Consider the following 19,336-nt stretch of genomic DNA (forward strand, 5'->3'; position numbering starts at 1 on the left):
ATCACACCAAACCACTTTCAGAGATCAGTCGATTGCCAATGTGTTGGCTGTATTTCTTCCTCAGCTATACTTTACAGATTCCATTCATCACAAACATGTTCTCTTAATTGTATACTTGAAGACAAAGAATTCATTTTGCACTCAAGAATTCACTCAAGAAGTTGTGTGCCCATTTCTCACCTGCTCACTGGATCCTGTTTTTCTTCCCAGTCAACTGACTGCAACATAATAATTTAATACATATAGCGCCTTTCCATCAAAGACGTGCTCAACCGCGCTACAAAATGTAAACATTGATGTGTTAAACATGCATTTGAACACTAAAAAGTTTCATTTGAAAAACAAACACAAATTATAAAATAATTCAAAGAAGTGGCTAGAGGCAGTAAGAACAAAAACAAACTGACACTCAAGTATAAAAATAAACATTTTTTTCAAATAAAAAGGTATCCCAAGTGGCTTGTGACAGGGGTGTGTGTGTGTTCCATGCCCTGTTTCACAGGTGGCAGATCTTTCCCCACACTGTGTCAGACTGTCAGCTGGCCACAGAGGCCCACCCTCTCACACTGTTGCTGCACATGTCTCTGGTCACCCAGGTACAGACCGTAGCACCTGTGGGTCACTGGCTCTCAGTACAGGGTTGGTGGATGGGTTTGTGGGGGGGCAGGTATGGGAGTGGCATCAGGACAGCACCATGACCTGCATCACCTGATGTCTGCCCTGTGTGGACAGCAGGTGAAGGTGGCAGGTGAGAGCAGACATCACCTGATGGACTGCATGGCCTGGATGCGCAGAGAGTTTTCGTGAGTGGTCAGGCTCTGCACTGCTGACAGTAGTTCTCCGCACCTGTAGACATGCACACACACACAGGTGTATCATCCCTGTTGTAAACACCAAGTCACACACATATCATCCCCATTGTAAACACCAAGTCACACACATATTATCCCCGTTGTAAACACCAAGTCACACACATCCCTGTTGTAAACATCAAGTCACACACATATTATCCATGTTGTAAACATCAAGTCACACACACAGGTGCATCATCCCTGTTGTAAACAAAGTCACACACACAAGTGTATCATCTCTGTTGTAAACATAAAGTCACACACAGGTGTATTATCCCTGTTGTAAACACAAGTCACAAACACAGGTGTATCATCCCTGTTGTAAACATCAAGTCACATACATGGGTGTATCATCCCTGGTGTAAACACCAAGTCACACACACAGATCTATCATCCCTGTTGTAAACATGAAGTCACAAACATAGGTGTATCATCCCTGGTGTAAATACCAAGTCCCATATATAATGGTATCATCCCGGGTGTAAACACAAAGTCACAAACACAGGTGTATCATCCCTGTTGTAAACATCAAGTCACACACATATTATCCTTATTGTAAACACCAAGTCATACACATGGGTGTATCATCCCTGGTGTAAATACCAAGTCACATATATAGGTGTATCATCCCTGGTGTAAACACCAAGTCACATATATAGGTGTATCATCCCGGGTGTAAATACCAAGTCACATATATTGGTGTATCATCCCTGGTGTAAATACCAAGTCACATATATTGGTGTATCATCCCTGGTGTAAATACCAAGTCACATATATAGGTGTATCATCCCTGGTGTAAACACCAAGTCACAAACATAGGTGTATCATCCCGGGTGTAAACACAAGGTCACAAACACAGGTGTATCATCCCTGTTGTAAACATCAAGTCACACACATTATCCGTACTGTAAACACTAAGTCAAACACAGGTGTATTATCCCTGTTGTAAACATCAAGTCACACACAGAGATGTATCGTCCCTGTTGTAAACATGAAGTCACAAACATAGATGTATCATCCCTGGTGTAAATACCAAGTCACATATATAGGTGTATCATCCCTGGTGTAAATACCAAGTCACATATATAGGTGTACATCCCTGGTGTAAACACTAAGTCACAAACATAGGTGTATCATCCCTGTTGTAAACATCAAGTCACACACATATTATCCTTATTGTAAACACCAAATCATACACATGGGCATATCATCCCTGGTGTAAATACCAAGTCACATATATAGGTGTATCATCCCTGGTGTAAACACCAAGTCACACACAAAGGTGTATCATCCCTGGTGTAAACACCCAATCAAAGGCAATACTTTAGGAAATGTCTTGGCTGCATTGTTCAAATATTAGTGTAGACTTTGGCACCATATGGTTTTGGGTCATATCTTTTTCATTTCTGTTCAATTTTTTTCCTATCTGATGACATCAGATTCGGCACTACACAGAAGGTAAGTGGATAACTGGAGAGCTGTTTTCCCTCTTGGACAGCAGACCCTGTCCACAGTTGAGCAAGCCAAAGCTTACCCATTCAGATAACCATATATTGAGCGAGCCTTATAGTACCTGCTGAGTAAACTGTCTGTCACTTGTTCAGATAGCCTCATACTGCCCATTGAGCAAACCTTTCACCTGCCGAGCAAGCCTTAAACTACCTTATAGTACCTGTTGAGTAAGCTGTATGTCACTTGTTCAGATGGCCTCCTCCTGCCCACTGAGCAAACCTTTTATTACCTGCTGAGCAAGCCTTATGCTACCTGGTGGGTGAGCCACATGTTAACCCGTTGAGCAAGCAGTGTTACCTGTTGAGCTCCAGACACTCGTCATGAACAGCTTGTTGGACGGCCTGACAGGCATCGGAGAAGTCGCTGACTGCGGGGGCCTGTTTCCGGGTCAGTGTGCTGAGTGTGCCCAGTAACTGCTCACTCTCCATTAACACCTGCTCTAGGGAGGCTGCAAAAGAGAATTGAGCACAAGTACTGTTATATTCATGCAAATAATAATGGACATGCCTCCAACATTGACATTTCCATTAATTTTTTAACCAGATGATCAAAATACTGTACTTTTCAACCTACAAGGTGCTGCAGAGCATGAGGCGTACCTCCTCAATTTAAAGAAAAAAATTATAAGGCTCACACATCTGATAAGCCATATCTGCAAAAAAGTGAAAGTCCTCCATTATGGCTCTGCTAACAGTAGGTGTTGCTTTCTGAAAACCAACATCTTCGAAAAACTGGATCAGAATAACTTGATTTTGTCTGCTTCTGGACTCCGCTGTTACTCTGTTCATCAGCTGTTATCCTTTTTTTTTCACACATATTTCAAAATACAATTTTACAGCCTTCAGTTGAATGTACACAGTTGTAAAGCCCCATTTCATTAACTTGTTTAATCAGAATCCAGTATGCTAGGCTTGCTTTCAGTTCCTTCTGTCATTTTGCTTTCTGTTTTGCTGTCAAAAAATGAACAGTTCACTTCTGATTATCTTCTTGCACACCAAAAATTTCCTCCCAAGTCATACACTGCTGTTTTTTCATGATGTAATGGTGAACTACGATCATGTTCACTTGAAATTTGGTACTATGTGATTTGGTTTCAATTTCATATGATGGTGAACATGAACTATGTCAAATCGAACAGTGGTACTGAAGTGTTGCTGTTCGGCATGATCTTGTGCATTTAATGTGATCAATGATGTTGTCCTCTATTGAGATGTTGTGACAACTGACATGTCCAGTACACATAAGAGACAATATATGAATGGTCAATAATGAAGTGGTCACCAGTGCAAGTTCAGCATGGTCAATACACAACACATGACACAGTCATGAAGACAGGAAACCACAGTGTGTATAAACGTGACAGCACAAATAGTCAAACCCTTCAGTCACATGTCACACCATGATGCATCACTGCCTCACACTGTCCCCCGGCACGCACACACTTCATGTCAACTTGGACAGTATTGATAATAATAATAATAACAAAGTATCTATATAGTGCTGAATCTTGTGCAGACAAATCAAAGCACTTACACATCAGCCACACACACACATGCATTTCAGTTTGTTGGTTTCAGTTTCACAAGGATTGTCACTGCGTTTGGACAAATCCATGTACGCTACACCACATCCACCAGGCAGATGCCTGACCAGGAGCATAACCCAAAGTGCATAATCAGGCCTTGAGTGCATGCCAATATATTCAGAGTAGATTTCTTCCACAGAATTTTGTCAAAGGACAACCCTTTTGTTGCTGTGGGTTCTTTTTCGGTGTGGCAAGTGCATGCTGCATGTGGGACCTCGGTTTTTCCACTCATCTGAAGGACTAGAAGCTCAATTTGATTTTTCCAGTCAAACTTGAAAGGACAAGAACTGGAATACACACATGGACAACTTGGGAAGAGCAAGGGGTGGCTGTTTTGTAAAGAGGAAGGTTTTGTGGCCAGACTTGACAGGTTAGTGCAGAGGTTTGATAAGTGAAAGAGAGAGATAAGTGTAATGTCCAGACACAGAGAAAGAACAGCGGCCAACTGTGGAGTATTTAAATCTGGGAACGCAGGAACAGAGTGGATCTGAAGCTGACTGTGGTGATTGAGAAGGGGTGTACAGGAGATGGCACTCACAGAGACAGGAGAGATCAGATTTGTATACACATAACAGAGTGCTGATCTTGCACAGTTGATAGAGTTCCTGCAGTAATCATCAGAAGTACGAACCCAGGTAGAAGTCTTGGTCGTCAGGCAGGTGGATGCCCCGTACAGTGATCTGGTGACGCGTGGTGTCCACAGCACTCGCCAGACCACCGAAGTCTTTCTGCAGTGTTGGCAACACTCGCACCACTGGCTCCAGGGCTTGGTGCTGAAAGGGCATTCCCCGTCACTTTGTGTCCATGCCTTTTCCCTCACTTCCATCCCACACACATGCATCAAACTTTTCTGTGTCACTCTGCCGTTCTGTACAGTCACATCTTTACACACACAGCACACTGCTCACAGTCTACTCTTTTGTCCACTTGTGTCTCAGCACACATGTGACACAGTACGGTAAAGTTCGGTCTATAAGCCGTGACTTTTTCTCCCAGCTTCAACCTCTGCGGCTAAAACAATGATGCGGCTTATTTGAGGATTTTAACGATCCCGGGAGTGTCACGTTCTCATCTATTCTTAGCTGCCCTTCAACTCACCAAAATTATGATTTCTGTCCATGAATTTTTGGATGAGCTTCAGTTAAGTGTGCTAACTGTTCACACTTTAAAAATCAAATCCGCACACATTAATGCCTTCAGATCAGCATCCAGTTCTACTCTGCTCAAGCACACACCCTCATCATGCCGAAAACACGACGTAATGCCTATGGTGCAGCCTTCAAATCGAAGGCGATCGACCTAGCAGACGACAGTGCAAGCGATGAACTAGCAGCAACCTCCACCTTGCGTTCATGTTCATCAAGTGAAAACGAGGCTGAAGTCAGTGACAAGATGGCAGAGGAAGCTGTGCTGGTTCTCTTCAACTAGGACACTGAAGATGAAGATTTCAGTGGATTCAGTGAGCAGGACAATGTTGAATAAATGTGACTATCCCTAAATTAAGGATCTTAATTTTGTTGTGTTTATTTTTCTGTGTAGCACTAGCAGTATTTTCGCTTGCTTTTCTTTGTGTTGTTTCTGCTTGTGTTTATTTCATAACCTACAGTATTGACAGCTTTTCTGTAGTATCGGTATGTGTTCCGGTACTGGTAATAAGTGTGCGTATGAAGTTCAATTTTTTTCAAAATTTAGTGAGTGTGGCTTATATACCAGTGCGCTCAATAGCCCGAACTTTACGGTAATTTTCATAACTGTCATCTAATGTATATGCCATAATCACACACACCCACACGCCACAGCTCAATACTGTGCTTCCACACACACAAATCACAGATCTCTCTTTGAGTTCATGACACTGCTTCAATGACACTCTCTTGAGTAAGACCAAAACAAAATTTGGACACCTTCCACTACCGGGATTTTACCCCACCTTTGACAGGCAGGGCACACCTCCCTCCCAGACACCTGAACTTGCCCCCTCAAACAACATAACCTTTACTTTCCAAGCCCCAAGCCCTGAACAACTTGATCTTATGGGCTTTTTGCCAATAGGTTGATAAACTTGACTTGACACGGCACACCTTCTACTACAGTGCTGACACCCCTCCCACACCCTGCATGGAGTGACCCCTGACCTGGGTGTCCAGTTGTTGGTCCAGCATGTTGAGGTGACGCAGTCTGGCCATGTCTTGCTCCAAATGCGCTTTCTCCTGACGCGTCTTCTCCAGTAGCGCCCACAGTGCATGGAGCTGTCGCTGTACACACACACCCAAACACACCATGTACACATTACACCCATCATGAACACATCACACCCATCATGTACACATCACACCCATCATAAACACATCACACACATAATGTACATGTTACACGCTGACTGCATTGTGTCTGCACTGTCACTGTCATGTGATCGCCCCCATTAGTTCACCACCATAACACAACACAGCCAGATCTGAATGTGTTCTGCTTGAAGTTTGACTGACTGGTTAATGTACAGTCCAGTCTTGTATCTGACTGGTCAATACACAATCTGATACAGTATCTTGTTTTACTGCAAACAGAAAAATATGAGGATGCACCCTGGACATCCCAGGAGTTCACGTAACTCAAAAGCTTTGTTGTTAACTGTCTCACAGTACTCCTTTCTAAATCTAAACACTGACCAACATGTCCCACAGGAACAGAGACCGAGAGGAGGACACAGATAATGGCATGTTTCTTCAGCCCTAGACAGGTGTCACTCTCTCTGTCTGTCTCTCCCATACACACACACACACACACGTACGCACGCAGTCTCACACACACACACACCAACAGAGGAGGACACAGACCATGGAGTCTTTCTCCAGCCAACAGGTAGGTGGCTTGCACACATACACACACATACATACAAACACACAAACTCTTACACACACTCACTCACACACACACAACAACAAAAACAGAGGAGGCCACAGACCATGGAGTCTTTCTCCTGCCCCACATGTAGGTGGCTTGCACGCATACACACACATACGTACAAACACACACACTTACACACACTCATTCTCACACACACACAACAACAACAATAACAGTGACGGATACAGAGGAGGCTACAGACCATGGAGTCTTTCTCCAGCCAACAGGTAAGTGGCTTGCAAACATACATACACACACACACACACAAACTCACTCACACACACACAACAAGAACAACAGAGACATACATAGATGAGGCCACAGACCATGGCGTCTTTCTCCTGTGCTTGCACACACATACATACAAACACACACACACATCTCTCACATACATTCACTCTTACAAACACACACACACGCACACACACCAACAACAGCAACAACAAGAACAACAGAGACGGACACAGAGGAGGTCACAGACCATGGCGTCTTTCTCCTGTTGCTGCAGGCACAGTTCTGCCTTAGAGGCCAGGAACAGCCACTGCAGGCAGCGGGCGTAGCTCAGATCCAGGCGCTGTTGCTGAGCCCGCAGGTCCACTTTCTGTTGGTCAAACACAGGTACACAACAGGTATCACTGTGACAGCTGTCACAGTCACACACAGGTACACAGCAGGCATCACTGTACAGCTGTCACAGTCACACATTTTTTCGGTTATACTGGTATCACTGTGCACCTGTCACACAACTTTACTGTTACACAGGTTTCAATGTACACATGCCAATCACACACCTTTGCTGAATGCAACACCAGGGGACTGAAACCAGTAAGACTGAGTGCAGTGACACCATAAGACTGAAACCAGTGGCACTGAGTGCAACAATGTCAGGGGACTGAAACCAGTGGGACTGAGTGCAATGACACCAGAGGGAGTGAAACCAGTGGGACTGAGTGCAGTGACATCAGGGGACTGAAACCAGTGGCCTGTGAGTGGGTATGAATGCAGTGACACCAAAGGACTGAACCCAATGGGACTGAATGCAGTGACACCTGATGTTATGAACCAAAGACAAACATGAGGCATGCCATACCTTCTGTTTCCGTGGAGACCTATGACTGCCGGACGGTCCACTGCCGGCACCCAGCCTCAGCTGACTGGCATCTGTGGACACACCATGTCATCTGTTATGTACTTGTGTGTTACACATTGCGTTACCTGTCACATACTGATGTGTTACGCACTGTGCTATCTGTTATACTAGTATGTTATACACTGTTATATGTTGAACTGGTGTGTTACACATCATGGTAGCTGTTGATGGGGCCCCTGAGGGCCGTCTCTGAGTGGGGACCTGGGTAACGGCCGGGCGCAGCCTCCCCTTGGGAGTTCGCGCCTAACCGTGAGTCCCCACCGCCAAGAGAGGACTTGCCACTCCCCCCTTTCCCTGCCTCGCACTGGGACACCTCGGGAGGCGACGCTCGTATCCCTTTCCCCAAGGTCCCCTTCATGACTGTTTTACTGGTACGAGTGTCGCCTCCGCGATCAGCGTCTAAAGACGCACTGCCGCGGTCCCTATCGGGAGGAATCATGAGCTCCGGCCCTGGGAGAGTCTCTTGCCAAGTCTCAATCCCAGCATCATGATTCCTGCCGTCGTGGGATGGCATATGAGGCATGGTACCCGTGTTTAGGCACCTAGCGAAAATCCGATCCCCAACAGAGAAAGGAAAGACAGGACTGACTTAGAGGTAAAGAAAAACGAACGGTTCAAGGGGGCCGAGTCGAATCGAGTACACAAAATGTAAGAATACAATAAACACAAGCCGCCCGCAGCAAAATAAGGCCAAATGAATACACTTATTAGCCAAAAAAAGCGTAAAACGAGACAGAGCGTAAACCTGACAAGATGGCGTGGAGAGCCTTGGCCAAAGGAATGATTCAGCACTTGGAGCTTTTAGAAGCATTTGATTGGCTAACAGCGAACCTGGCAAGACTTTTCATTGTTAGCTGCGCGAAATTTGGCCAAGCAGAGCAAACCGATAGGCCTAGTTTGCATCATTTTGACATGGTACAGTATATGACACCAAATATCAAGTATACTGGTGTTACACACCATGTTATCAGTTACACTGGTATGTTACACAACATGGTATCTGTTATACTGGTGTGTTACACACCATGTTTCAAGTTCTAGTGTTACACAAGTTTTTATTTATGCATACACAATGATTACATACCTTATGAGACACATATCCTGTGTAATTAATCATGATGATTCATTATCAACCTTTTTCAGTGTCTACCTGCTGTGTTCTCTGCCATACCTTAACCGCATTCCTCCCCCACTCAGACACACACACACGAGAGTCCAGCAGCAGCACTAGAATTCAATCTGAGCAAAGCAGCAAACCTCTGTGCTGCAAAATTCATGAAGCAGCCAACCAGGACCATGGGCACAGAGCCATACTGGACAGCAGACAGGTAATTTCAGGGTTCTGACAAATGTGACCAGACAAAATTCCATACTGTTTCCAGACCAGACTGAACGTTTTCCTTACCAACTGAAAGCCAAAATGAATATAAAAAAAATTACTGCTACACTGCTGATCAAAGAGATAGTGGAAACCCCAATGACAAGAGTTAGTGTTGATGTTCAATTTTCACCACTTTTTATTTGTTTAATTGTGTGCGTGTGTTTACAATTTTTTTTCCATGCATTTTGCTCTTTATTGAATGATAGTGATCAAGGGTTACATAAAAACTCATGACTTCCAGAACCAGAAGATCAAAACATACTTTTTCAAAAACTTTTTCAGCCCTGGAAACCGCTCTTCAGTTTTTTTCCTGCCCAAGATTTTTCTGGACTTACAAGTCTCTGCATAAACCCTGGACAATCAGCAGCTGACCAGACAAAAGGACATTTCTCAACACACACTCTGTCCACAGAACAGGCACAGGAAGAGGCCAGTCTAACCTATAGCAGACAGCATCGACAGTTCTGGGTGGATGGCCGAGGCATCACAGGATGCCATGATGGGCACCCCGTCGTGTGTCGGGGTGGAGGTTTTGCCCTGGGGTGCACTCTGACTCTGGCCTTGGTCAGGGCTGCTGCCACCTGACAGGTGGTGGGGGGCAGCAGTGCGGGAGTTGCTGGCCGCTTTCTTCCTGGGCATCTGGGTACCACTGTTGTTGGTGTTCATGGAGGACGTGCAGATCAAGCTCTTCTTGGCTGGGAGGGTCTGCACTCACACCACACACATAGTAGTGAGAGCAGGCTGTATGATGACATCATCACGTTGTGTTGTATGTATGTTGAGACGTTATGCTGTGTGCGCTGTTTTTCTGTGGGTCAAACTCTTCTTGGACAGGAGGGTCTGTGCTCACACCACACACATCATAGTGACAGAAGGCTGTATGATAACACCGTCACGTTGTGTTGCATGATATGTGTGTTGAGATGTGCTGTGTGCGATGTTTTTCTGTTGGTATGTTAGTATGTGTTTAAATGCTATCTATTTTTACACTGTACATAACAATTAATCATATTTTACATGGAAAGGCGCATATAACTTATTATAATCATTAACATGACACCACCCAGTAGATGTAGTCAAGACATGGGGAGAGGTGCTCCCAAAAACACTACACATCAGTGAACCACAAAGCAGACATGACAGAAAGACAACCAAAAAAACAATGGCTGGAAAAAAGCAACAAAAAACCCCCCAAAACCAACAAAAAAACAACAACAAAAAAACCCAACCCAGATGGCTATACATTAAACAGAAATTTTACAATGCAGAAGTTCCTGAAGGTGTGGATACTTTTTGTACGGTGAAAGGTCCCCAAAGGTTATGACTCTTAGTCCAACAATGGAGCAACATGTAAAAAGACTTGTAAATGCAACAGTTTATAGAAAAACAGTGACTAAAGGGCTGAGCTGAACCCAAAACTGAATAAAACAAACAGTGGCACTTTGAAGAAACCCAGGCTGAGGCCCCTCCACATCCCCCAACTCCCCACCCCCTAGCCCCCACCAAAGGAGAGAGTGGACAACTGACCTTGTCCAATGGCAGTGAAGTGGACGAGTTCCCTTTTTTGGACGTGGCGCTTTGCATGTAGCGTGAAGGCACAGTTCTCCCTCCTGTATGGAAAAGACCGCCATGTCTGTACAGTCTGTTCCTTCATCAATGCCATAGCCTAAAGCTTGAATCATTGACACCACAACCTAAAACTTTTATTACCAACACCACAGCCTAAAACTTTTATCATCAACACCACATCCTATGACTTTTATTATCAACACCATAGCTAAAAACTATTATAACCAACACCACAGCCTCAAACTTTTGTTTTTTGAAATATGGAAAAATGAAATCCTGGCTTCACCAATGACAAAATATTACAATCATTTTTTTTTTCTGTCTGTAAGGCACACACACACACACATAAACTGAAAGAAAACGCTTCAGTCTTTTCTTCCCAGTAGAACATATTACACCCACAGTTTCATGTTCAATGGTACTTCCATTTGTGGGGAAGGAGCAGGGGGGAGTGCCTACTGGGTGTGTTTGTGTTCATGTAATCCACTGAACACTGACATGGATAACTGGTGTCTGAACCGCAGAGGAACATTTTGCCACAGGTTAGTTGCTTTTTTCAAGTGAGAGTTCGCGAACAGTTTATCTATCAACAGAAAGACAGTTTATCTGTCTGTACTGTTCACATTTCTCGCTTTTCCACATCTGCTTTTGGTATGATAGACGTTTTCATATTTTACATCTCATTTTCTGATCCAAACAACACATTGAAATCATGAGTCTGACTTCACACAGGTAGCTGAGGACAAGCAACCATGATACTAATAATAAAATCAAAAGTATATAGTGCAGAATCTTTTGCTGTGACAAACAGCTTACACACCAGTCATTCACACTCAAGCACAGTTCTAATGCAGAGGAAGCAAAGATATAACTGGTAAATACACTCACCCTTCTTCTTCTTGGCTGACTTTGGAGGAACCGCTTTGCTGCCTTCCTCTGCTGTCTTTGGTCTGAGAGCAACATACACATCAGACAGTACACAGAACTAGAGATAAAAAAAAAAACCCTGTCCACCTCAAAGTCACACAGTATGGACATAGTTCATACAACCTATGGTATCCACACATATTGTCAGATAGAAGCACAACAGAACAATACTTGTCATGTTCACTGAACTGTGCACTTTATCGTTTTACTTTGTACCTTGCTAGTTTATCAGTCAATATTTTTAAGGAAAATGTTTTACCTATTTAAACTATTTCCTCCAAATACAAAAAAACAACAACTGATAGATGCTTGGTTGGTTTATATATTTATAGTCTGTTCATCTAAGATGATGATATCAGACTGAAAATAAATGATATTATTATTGATAGAGGCTTGAAGCTGACAATAAGCTACTGTCCATGAGGTCTGTCACCATCAGAGTACTGCCCCATGTCTGGCTGAATGCGCCAGTTGTCACCATACTGACAGTACTCAACCTGAAATTGTGGCATACGCTGGTGTGAAAATATTAGTTTCAAAAATTGAAACTGACTCTTCCTCCACCCCCATCCCAAAAAACAGCTACAAACACACACACACACTCACAAAAATTAGTTTAGATTTCTGAACCAATGCCTAGATCTCCACAGCACTAATGGCACTTTGCAGACAACACACACACACACACACACACACCTGCTCTATTTTAAAATTTTTTTTATATATCTTATTTCTTATAAAAGACTTATTTTCATATCCTCTAATACATACACTAACACTTTCTTACACTAATAATCATAAGCACTCCCTCTCTTTCATCCACTGAACTGAAGATCTCTCTCACACAACCTGCTCAAAGCATATGCCAGCAGTGTTTTACCTGCTTCGGGCTTGAGGCACGTATTCAAACAAGGAGCAGGCGTCGCTGTCACTGGTGACCTCGGAGGGGGCGGACACAGCCGCTCTCTGTCTGCCTCCTGCAGTGTCCCCCCTCTCCACCTCCTCAGAGTCCTCAAAGCTGGGCTGGGCCAGCCTGGGCACAGGGTGCTTCTGCCTGACCGACTCCACCTTCCTCCGCTGGGCTGATGACCTGGACACCAGTGTGCTCACCTCATCCTCCTGGGGTGGGGGTGCACCACCACCGTCAGGGTCCACATCACCTGAGAACAACATGACTACAGTACAGGTGAGGATCAACAGGGCTACAGGGGAGGACAACAGGTGAGGTCAACAAGACTACAGAGGAGGATCAACAGGGCTACAGGGGAGGACAACAGGTGAGGTCAACAGGGCTACAGGTGAGGATCACAGGATGACAGGTGAGGTCAACAGGACTACAGGAGAGGACAATAGGTGAGGTCAACAGGACTACAGATGAGGCCAACAGGACTACAAGTGAGGATAACAGGACCAGGTGAGGTCAACAGAACTACAGGTGAGGATATCAGGTGAGGTCAAAAGGACTACAGGTGAGGAGGACAGGACTACAGGTGAGGTCGACAGGATTACAGGTGATGATGTCAGGACTACAGATGAGGTTAACAGGACTACAGCATGTCTGATGTGATGTGACTGTACTGATGATGATAATGATCATGACTTTCATGATGACAATAACAACACCTCTCTGTCACACTGTCATCATCACCATCATCATCACTGCCTCCTCTCTGTCAAATCATCATTGTCATCATCATCATCATTGCCTCTCTCTGTCAAATCACAACAACCTACCAGAGTGATGGTGGTGGGCAGCAGCATCAGATAGAGGAGAGATGGCTGCTGGCTGACTCAAATGAGGGGACGAGTTCTTTGCTTTGGGCACCTGATCCTCACGCACTGCCCAAACTGCCTCCTCTCTGTCACATCATCATTGTCATCATTATCATCACCATCATCATCACTGCCTCCTCTCTGTCAAATCATCATCATCATCATCAACATTGCCTCTCTCTGTCAAATCATCATAGCCGTCATTATCACCATCATCATCACCGCCTCATCTCTATAACATCATCATCATCACTGCCCCCTCTCTGTCACATAATTATCATCACCATCATCATCACTACCTCCTCTGTCACACCTTCACTGTCATGATTATCATCACCATCATCATCACTGCCTCCTCTCTGTAACATCATGATTGTCATCATCACCATCAGCAACATCATCACTGCCTCCTCTCTCTCACATCACCATCATCATCACTGCCTCCTCTCTGTCACATCATCATTGTCATCATAATCATCACCATCATCATCATTGCCCTTCTCTGTCACATCATCACTGCCTCCTCTCTGTCATATCATCATTATTGTCATTATCATCATCACCATCATCATCATCATCACTATTGTCATTATCATCACCATCATCATCACTGCCTCCTCTGTCACACCTTCACTGTCATGATTATCATCACCATCATCATCACTGCCTCCTCTCTGTAACATCATCATTGTTGTCATTACCATCATCACTGCACCCTCTCTGTCACATCATCATTACCATCACTATCATCATCACTGCCTCCTCTCTGTCACATCATCACCATCACTATCATCATCACTGCCTCCTCTCTGTCACATCATCATTGTTGTCATTACCATCACCATCATCATCACTGCCTCTGTTCACACACACACACACACACACACACACACACACACACAGAGACAGATCAGTTACACATTTAACTTAATGCTTTTACCCTATAAAGGGTATGGAAAGTAACAGTATCTCAGACACACTTAGATGGTCAACAAAAGAAAGCACTGTGATGACACAGGGCCTGCAGAGGGAGAAAGCTGACACAGAGAAAACAAAGTGGTGGCCAAGAGGTAATGTACCTGACTAGGAAGTGGGTGTCCACTGGATTGAGTCCCATATATGGACCATGATTTTCAGTCCCCCCCTTCCACTAGGCTATGAATGATGACGTGGGAGTTAGTCTTTTGGATAAGATGATAAACTATGGTCTGTGTGCTGCATGCACTTTGCGCATATAAAAGAAATCATGGCAACGAAAGGGTTGTCCCTGGCTAAATTCTGAAGAAAAATCCACTTTGATAGTATAAAAAGAAAAAAAGAAAAAAAAAGAAATCCAAATACACTTGCAGACAGGAAAAGACATCAACAACAAAAAACGAAAAAAAGAGGTAGCACTGTTCTGTGGTGACATTAACTCCTGTAGGAGAGCAGCACGATTTTCAGACAAATCTGTTGCGACAAAATATACAATACAATATAATACAATATACAGGGCCTCTAGAGAGAGAAAGCTGACACAAACAGAGAAAACTAACACAAGCACTGAAGGACAGTGTTCATGTACACAAACACTGCACATCCTGCAGTGACAGACCAGTACCGTGGAGAGTGAGTATGGCAGATGACGGTGGCTGGCGACCTCTCGTAGCCCACCACACACTCCACGTCTGCATGGTGTGGGGAGGCACTCACCAGGGAGGCATCCAGCACCATCACCTGGGGTACCGTCTCCACCACAACCTGTCGCCCTGACGACTGCACTGCTGCATGTCTTGATGGGGTGCCAGACTGCTATCAGACATGGAGTGTAACCATAACTCCGTTTTTTTCAGCAAACGTAAATCTGTCAAAATACTGTGTCACTGATGTTTTTATACCCTTTTCATTGTATGCTTTATTTTACAGTTCTAATAACAAAAACAATATAAGCTAATATAGCAAACACACACACACACACCACTTGCAATACTATAAAAGCAGTAAAAATTATAAAAAAAACCCGACAAAATGAGAACTGTAAGCCTACACTCATTATCTGGTTTCATAGATTTCATGACACTCAATTTTTCTAAGGTGCTTGTGTTTTGATTGTCAGATGTGTGGGAGAGAAAGCCAGCTGTATTACCCTCAGAGTGGGTGGCTGTGCATCCAGGTTGTCGTCCTCACTGTCAGACAGGTCCAGGGTGTGTATAGGGGGAGTGGCCACAGGGGAATGCTGATGACTCACCCGTGGCACTGCCCTGTATAACACTATATACTTCACCACCTGTCTTTTAAACTGTTTGATTCTATCTTCACACACAGCACACACACACACATACATACAGCCACACACACACACGCACGCACACACAAAGGTCCTGTCCAACACATTCCACAATTCACCATGTACCTTATTTACCTGTCTGCTTCTATCTCCACACACACAGTACGCACAGACACAGCAAGCACACACACACACACACACACACACACACACACAGAGGCCCTGTCAAACGCTCTACACACTTCACCACCTGCCTTTTAACTCCACACACATACAGCACACACAGACACAGCAAGCACAGGCACAGCAAGCACACACAAAACCCACACAACACAGCACAACACACGCACACAACATACATACAGAAACACACAAGCATGCAGCACACACAGAGAGGTTTGCAGCACATGCACAGTATACACAGAACCACACAATAACACTAACACTTCATTTCTCTATCTCCCGTCTCTCCACCAGACTGGACTGACTGACAGCTCACCTTCTGGGTGTGGTTTGGGGGTCATCCCTGATAGCCTGTGAGGTCACTGCCATCCCCTGTCCCTCCTTCTGGTTCACCACACCTGTCACAAACAGTCTATTGCCACTAGTCACCTGACACATCTCGTCACTTCTTTCTCTACCTCTTTTTCTTCCTCTTTCAAATATCACATCAGGACAACTATCACGTCAGGACAACTATCACCTCAGATCAACCATTATGTCGGGAAAACTAAAAAAATAGAACTTTGGATTCTAGTTTGCTGATAATATGTATCTAAATTTGAACTTAGAGAGCAGTTATCTGTATCAAATAGAGAGCAATTATCTGTATCAAAAAGTAGAATCAGAAATGAAAGATCAGATTATTTTTTAAAATGTGCACTCACTTCTGTGAAAAACCTCACCTAACTCAAGATCTGCAGAATGGAGATTGTAATGAAAAATTCTGAAACTGAGTCTAAGTTCTGAAAATCAAATTATCAACTGGAACACACTAACAAAAAAACAAAAAAACAAAAACAAAACAACAACAAAAAAAAGAAAGAAAAAAAAGTGAGTCAATCATAGCATTCTAACAATTTTTCTCAATGTAGCTCTGAAACATTAACTGGACATATCTGTTCAGTACTAAAAACAATGCATGTATGTACTCACAACACCACAAAATTAATATGTGTTTAAGAGAACTACAGCAACAAAAAGTTTTTTTCATATCAAAACTAAGAGAACAGAACACAACAATGAAGACAGTAACTTACAAAAGAACAAACAACTGCAAGAACATATAAAGAACAAACAACTGCAAGAACATATCTGCTAATTTCCTCACCTTGCTTTAATCGAGGAGCTGAAGATGAAGGATGGGCTGGAGCAGTCACCAGACGCCCCTGAGTTAATGGACGTCTACAACACATCAACATTACAATGACTACAAGTACAACAGTCAGCCAATGAAGATTAAACACTAACACATTTCCAACACATCATATATATATATATATATATACATATAATATACATATATTTGTGTGTGTGTGTGTGTGTGTGTGTGTGTGTGTGTGTGTGTGTGTTATGAAAAAGCTGTTTGGAGTGAGATTGTCACTGTGGGTGTGGCTATGCGATGACATCATTTTGGTCATAATTTGAAGGAACTGTCACTTTATAAATGTTACTCTTTGCCATTACATCTACTGGGATATCATTAATTATCAGTTGTTATCGATTGTTAAATAATAGTTTTAATGGAAATACTCTTCTGGTTGGTTATGCTAATATATATATATATATATATATATATATATAATCAGCAATGAATGTAATATAAAGTAACCCCTAACCATTGGAGTACCTACTAATGGGATTGTAAACTAAAAGTGCACATGACACATGCGCATGTGTACTTTTATTTTGCTGAGTGAATGTGTTATCCTGCAAACTGAAACACGTATCAGCTGTGTTATATATGTTTCACTGGTACTCTCAATATATTTTCTGCTTATCTATTCCTTCCATTTTCTGTCATTGTGACTACCCTGTGATAACATGATAAAATATTGTGCACCAGCTTTGCTTTGACAGTAAAAAATAAATTTACTGTCAATTCCATTCTGCATATGTTGATTTGCTTTGTGAGAATGACAAATTGTTACAAAAATCTAACCTGTTTCTTGTCTTCCCCACATTTGTTTGGACAGGTTTATATAGCACTCGCTTAGACGCCATCTTGAAGCTCGCGCGCCTGGTGATACGGAAGAGTTGAGTTTCTTGACAACCTTGAATTTCAGGGCTTGTTTAAGTATATACAAGGCAGCTGGGACGACCATAACAAGGTGATTGGCAAGTTAAATGGTCCAAATGCGTGCAACAAAACCGTTGTTTTTACAATTAAAAAAAGGGAAAAAAAAGAAAGAAAAAAAGTATTTCCTATTCTAGCATCCTAAGTTATTGCACCTATTGGTTACAGTTCCATGGTCTCTGGGACGAAAAACGGAAAAAAACAAGATGCATGGTGGCACATTAGTGACTGAATCCGAATCAAAATTGAGTAAAACTAACGTACAAAATAAGAGTCGAAATCCACTGAAAATGGGCCACAACATCTACTTATGGTATCATAATTCATACATGCACTAAAATTGCCGGTAAAATAGATGCAATAATTTAGGATGCTAAAATAGGACTGTACCACAATTTACCTACTCAGAGTGGATGACAATGGTCACAATATTTTTAATGATTGTCGTGTTATCAATGTTATACTTCATACCTGCATTGCAATAGATACACGAAATATACTGTGCATATAGCTCCAGGAATTTAGGATGCTAAAATTGAACATTACCCGTGGTCAGCAATGGTTAGTATATGTGGTCATGTGTAGCTTTCAAGCCACGGTGCTCAAACCACACAATCGATTATGCAAAAGAGACTTGAATGTATTGATGGGAGCATACCGAAGCCACAGTTCTCCTTTCTGTCTCTGGCAATGCGGGTGGACTCAAAACTGCCGATTGCGCTTATCGTGCGTGCACAACAGTGTTAGCTTCTTGAATACATTGCTATTAACTAAAAAAAATTCGTAAAATGGATTTTGCAAGGCTGTACATTTCATTCTCTAAATAAGCACACAAGCATAAACTGCTGTTTCGTGAATACAAGTCTCAAAACTGCTGTCTTTATAATCAGTATTATGCCGATTTTTGTTTTAATCGGGAAAAAGACCCTCATTGTTTTTTAACAGGAAAAAACAAAAGAGTCTTACAAGAACACAAGCTGAACAGGACAACCTGATCTTTTTATTTTATTATTATTTTTTTTTTTACAGTCAACATACGCGCACCGGAAATGAACTGAACGCACATGGAACCTCGTGAGTTCCGGGAATGACCAGAGTGACCGTGCGAAAGTGAGGAACTGA

General features: G+C 43.0%; 1 protein-coding gene across 2 annotated transcripts; it reads right to left on the bottom strand.

Annotated features, from left to right (window-relative positions):
* Positions 1–24: 24 nt before the first annotated feature.
* LOC143279093 (uncharacterized) lies at positions 25–18,159 on the bottom strand. 2 transcript variants are annotated; one of them, XM_076583325.1, is made up of 16 exons: positions 18,080–18,159; positions 17,249–17,322; positions 16,418–16,499; positions 15,778–15,892; positions 15,253–15,440; positions 13,614–13,738; positions 12,760–13,039; positions 11,841–11,902; positions 10,911–10,993; positions 9,824–10,088; positions 7,943–8,013; positions 7,334–7,453; positions 6,084–6,203; positions 4,580–4,721; positions 2,661–2,811; positions 25–846 (listed from the first exon to the last, which is right to left on the bottom strand). In XM_076583325.1, the coding sequence occupies exons 1-16, from the start codon at positions 18,139–18,141 to the stop codon at positions 762–764; spliced, it is 2,025 nt and encodes a 674-aa protein (XP_076439440.1). In that variant the 5' UTR covers positions 18,142–18,159; the 3' UTR covers positions 25–761. The 2 variants fall into 2 exon arrangements, with proteins under 2 accessions (XP_076439440.1, XP_076439439.1); XM_076583324.1 differs by having other exon boundaries at positions 15,253–15,443.
* Positions 18,160–19,336: the final 1,177 nt, after the last annotated feature.

This window comes from Babylonia areolata, chromosome 2 (assembly GCF_041734735.1).
Source record: "Babylonia areolata isolate BAREFJ2019XMU chromosome 2, ASM4173473v1, whole genome shotgun sequence".
Classification (NCBI taxonomy): domain Eukaryota; kingdom Metazoa; phylum Mollusca; class Gastropoda; order Neogastropoda; family Buccinidae; genus Babylonia; species Babylonia areolata.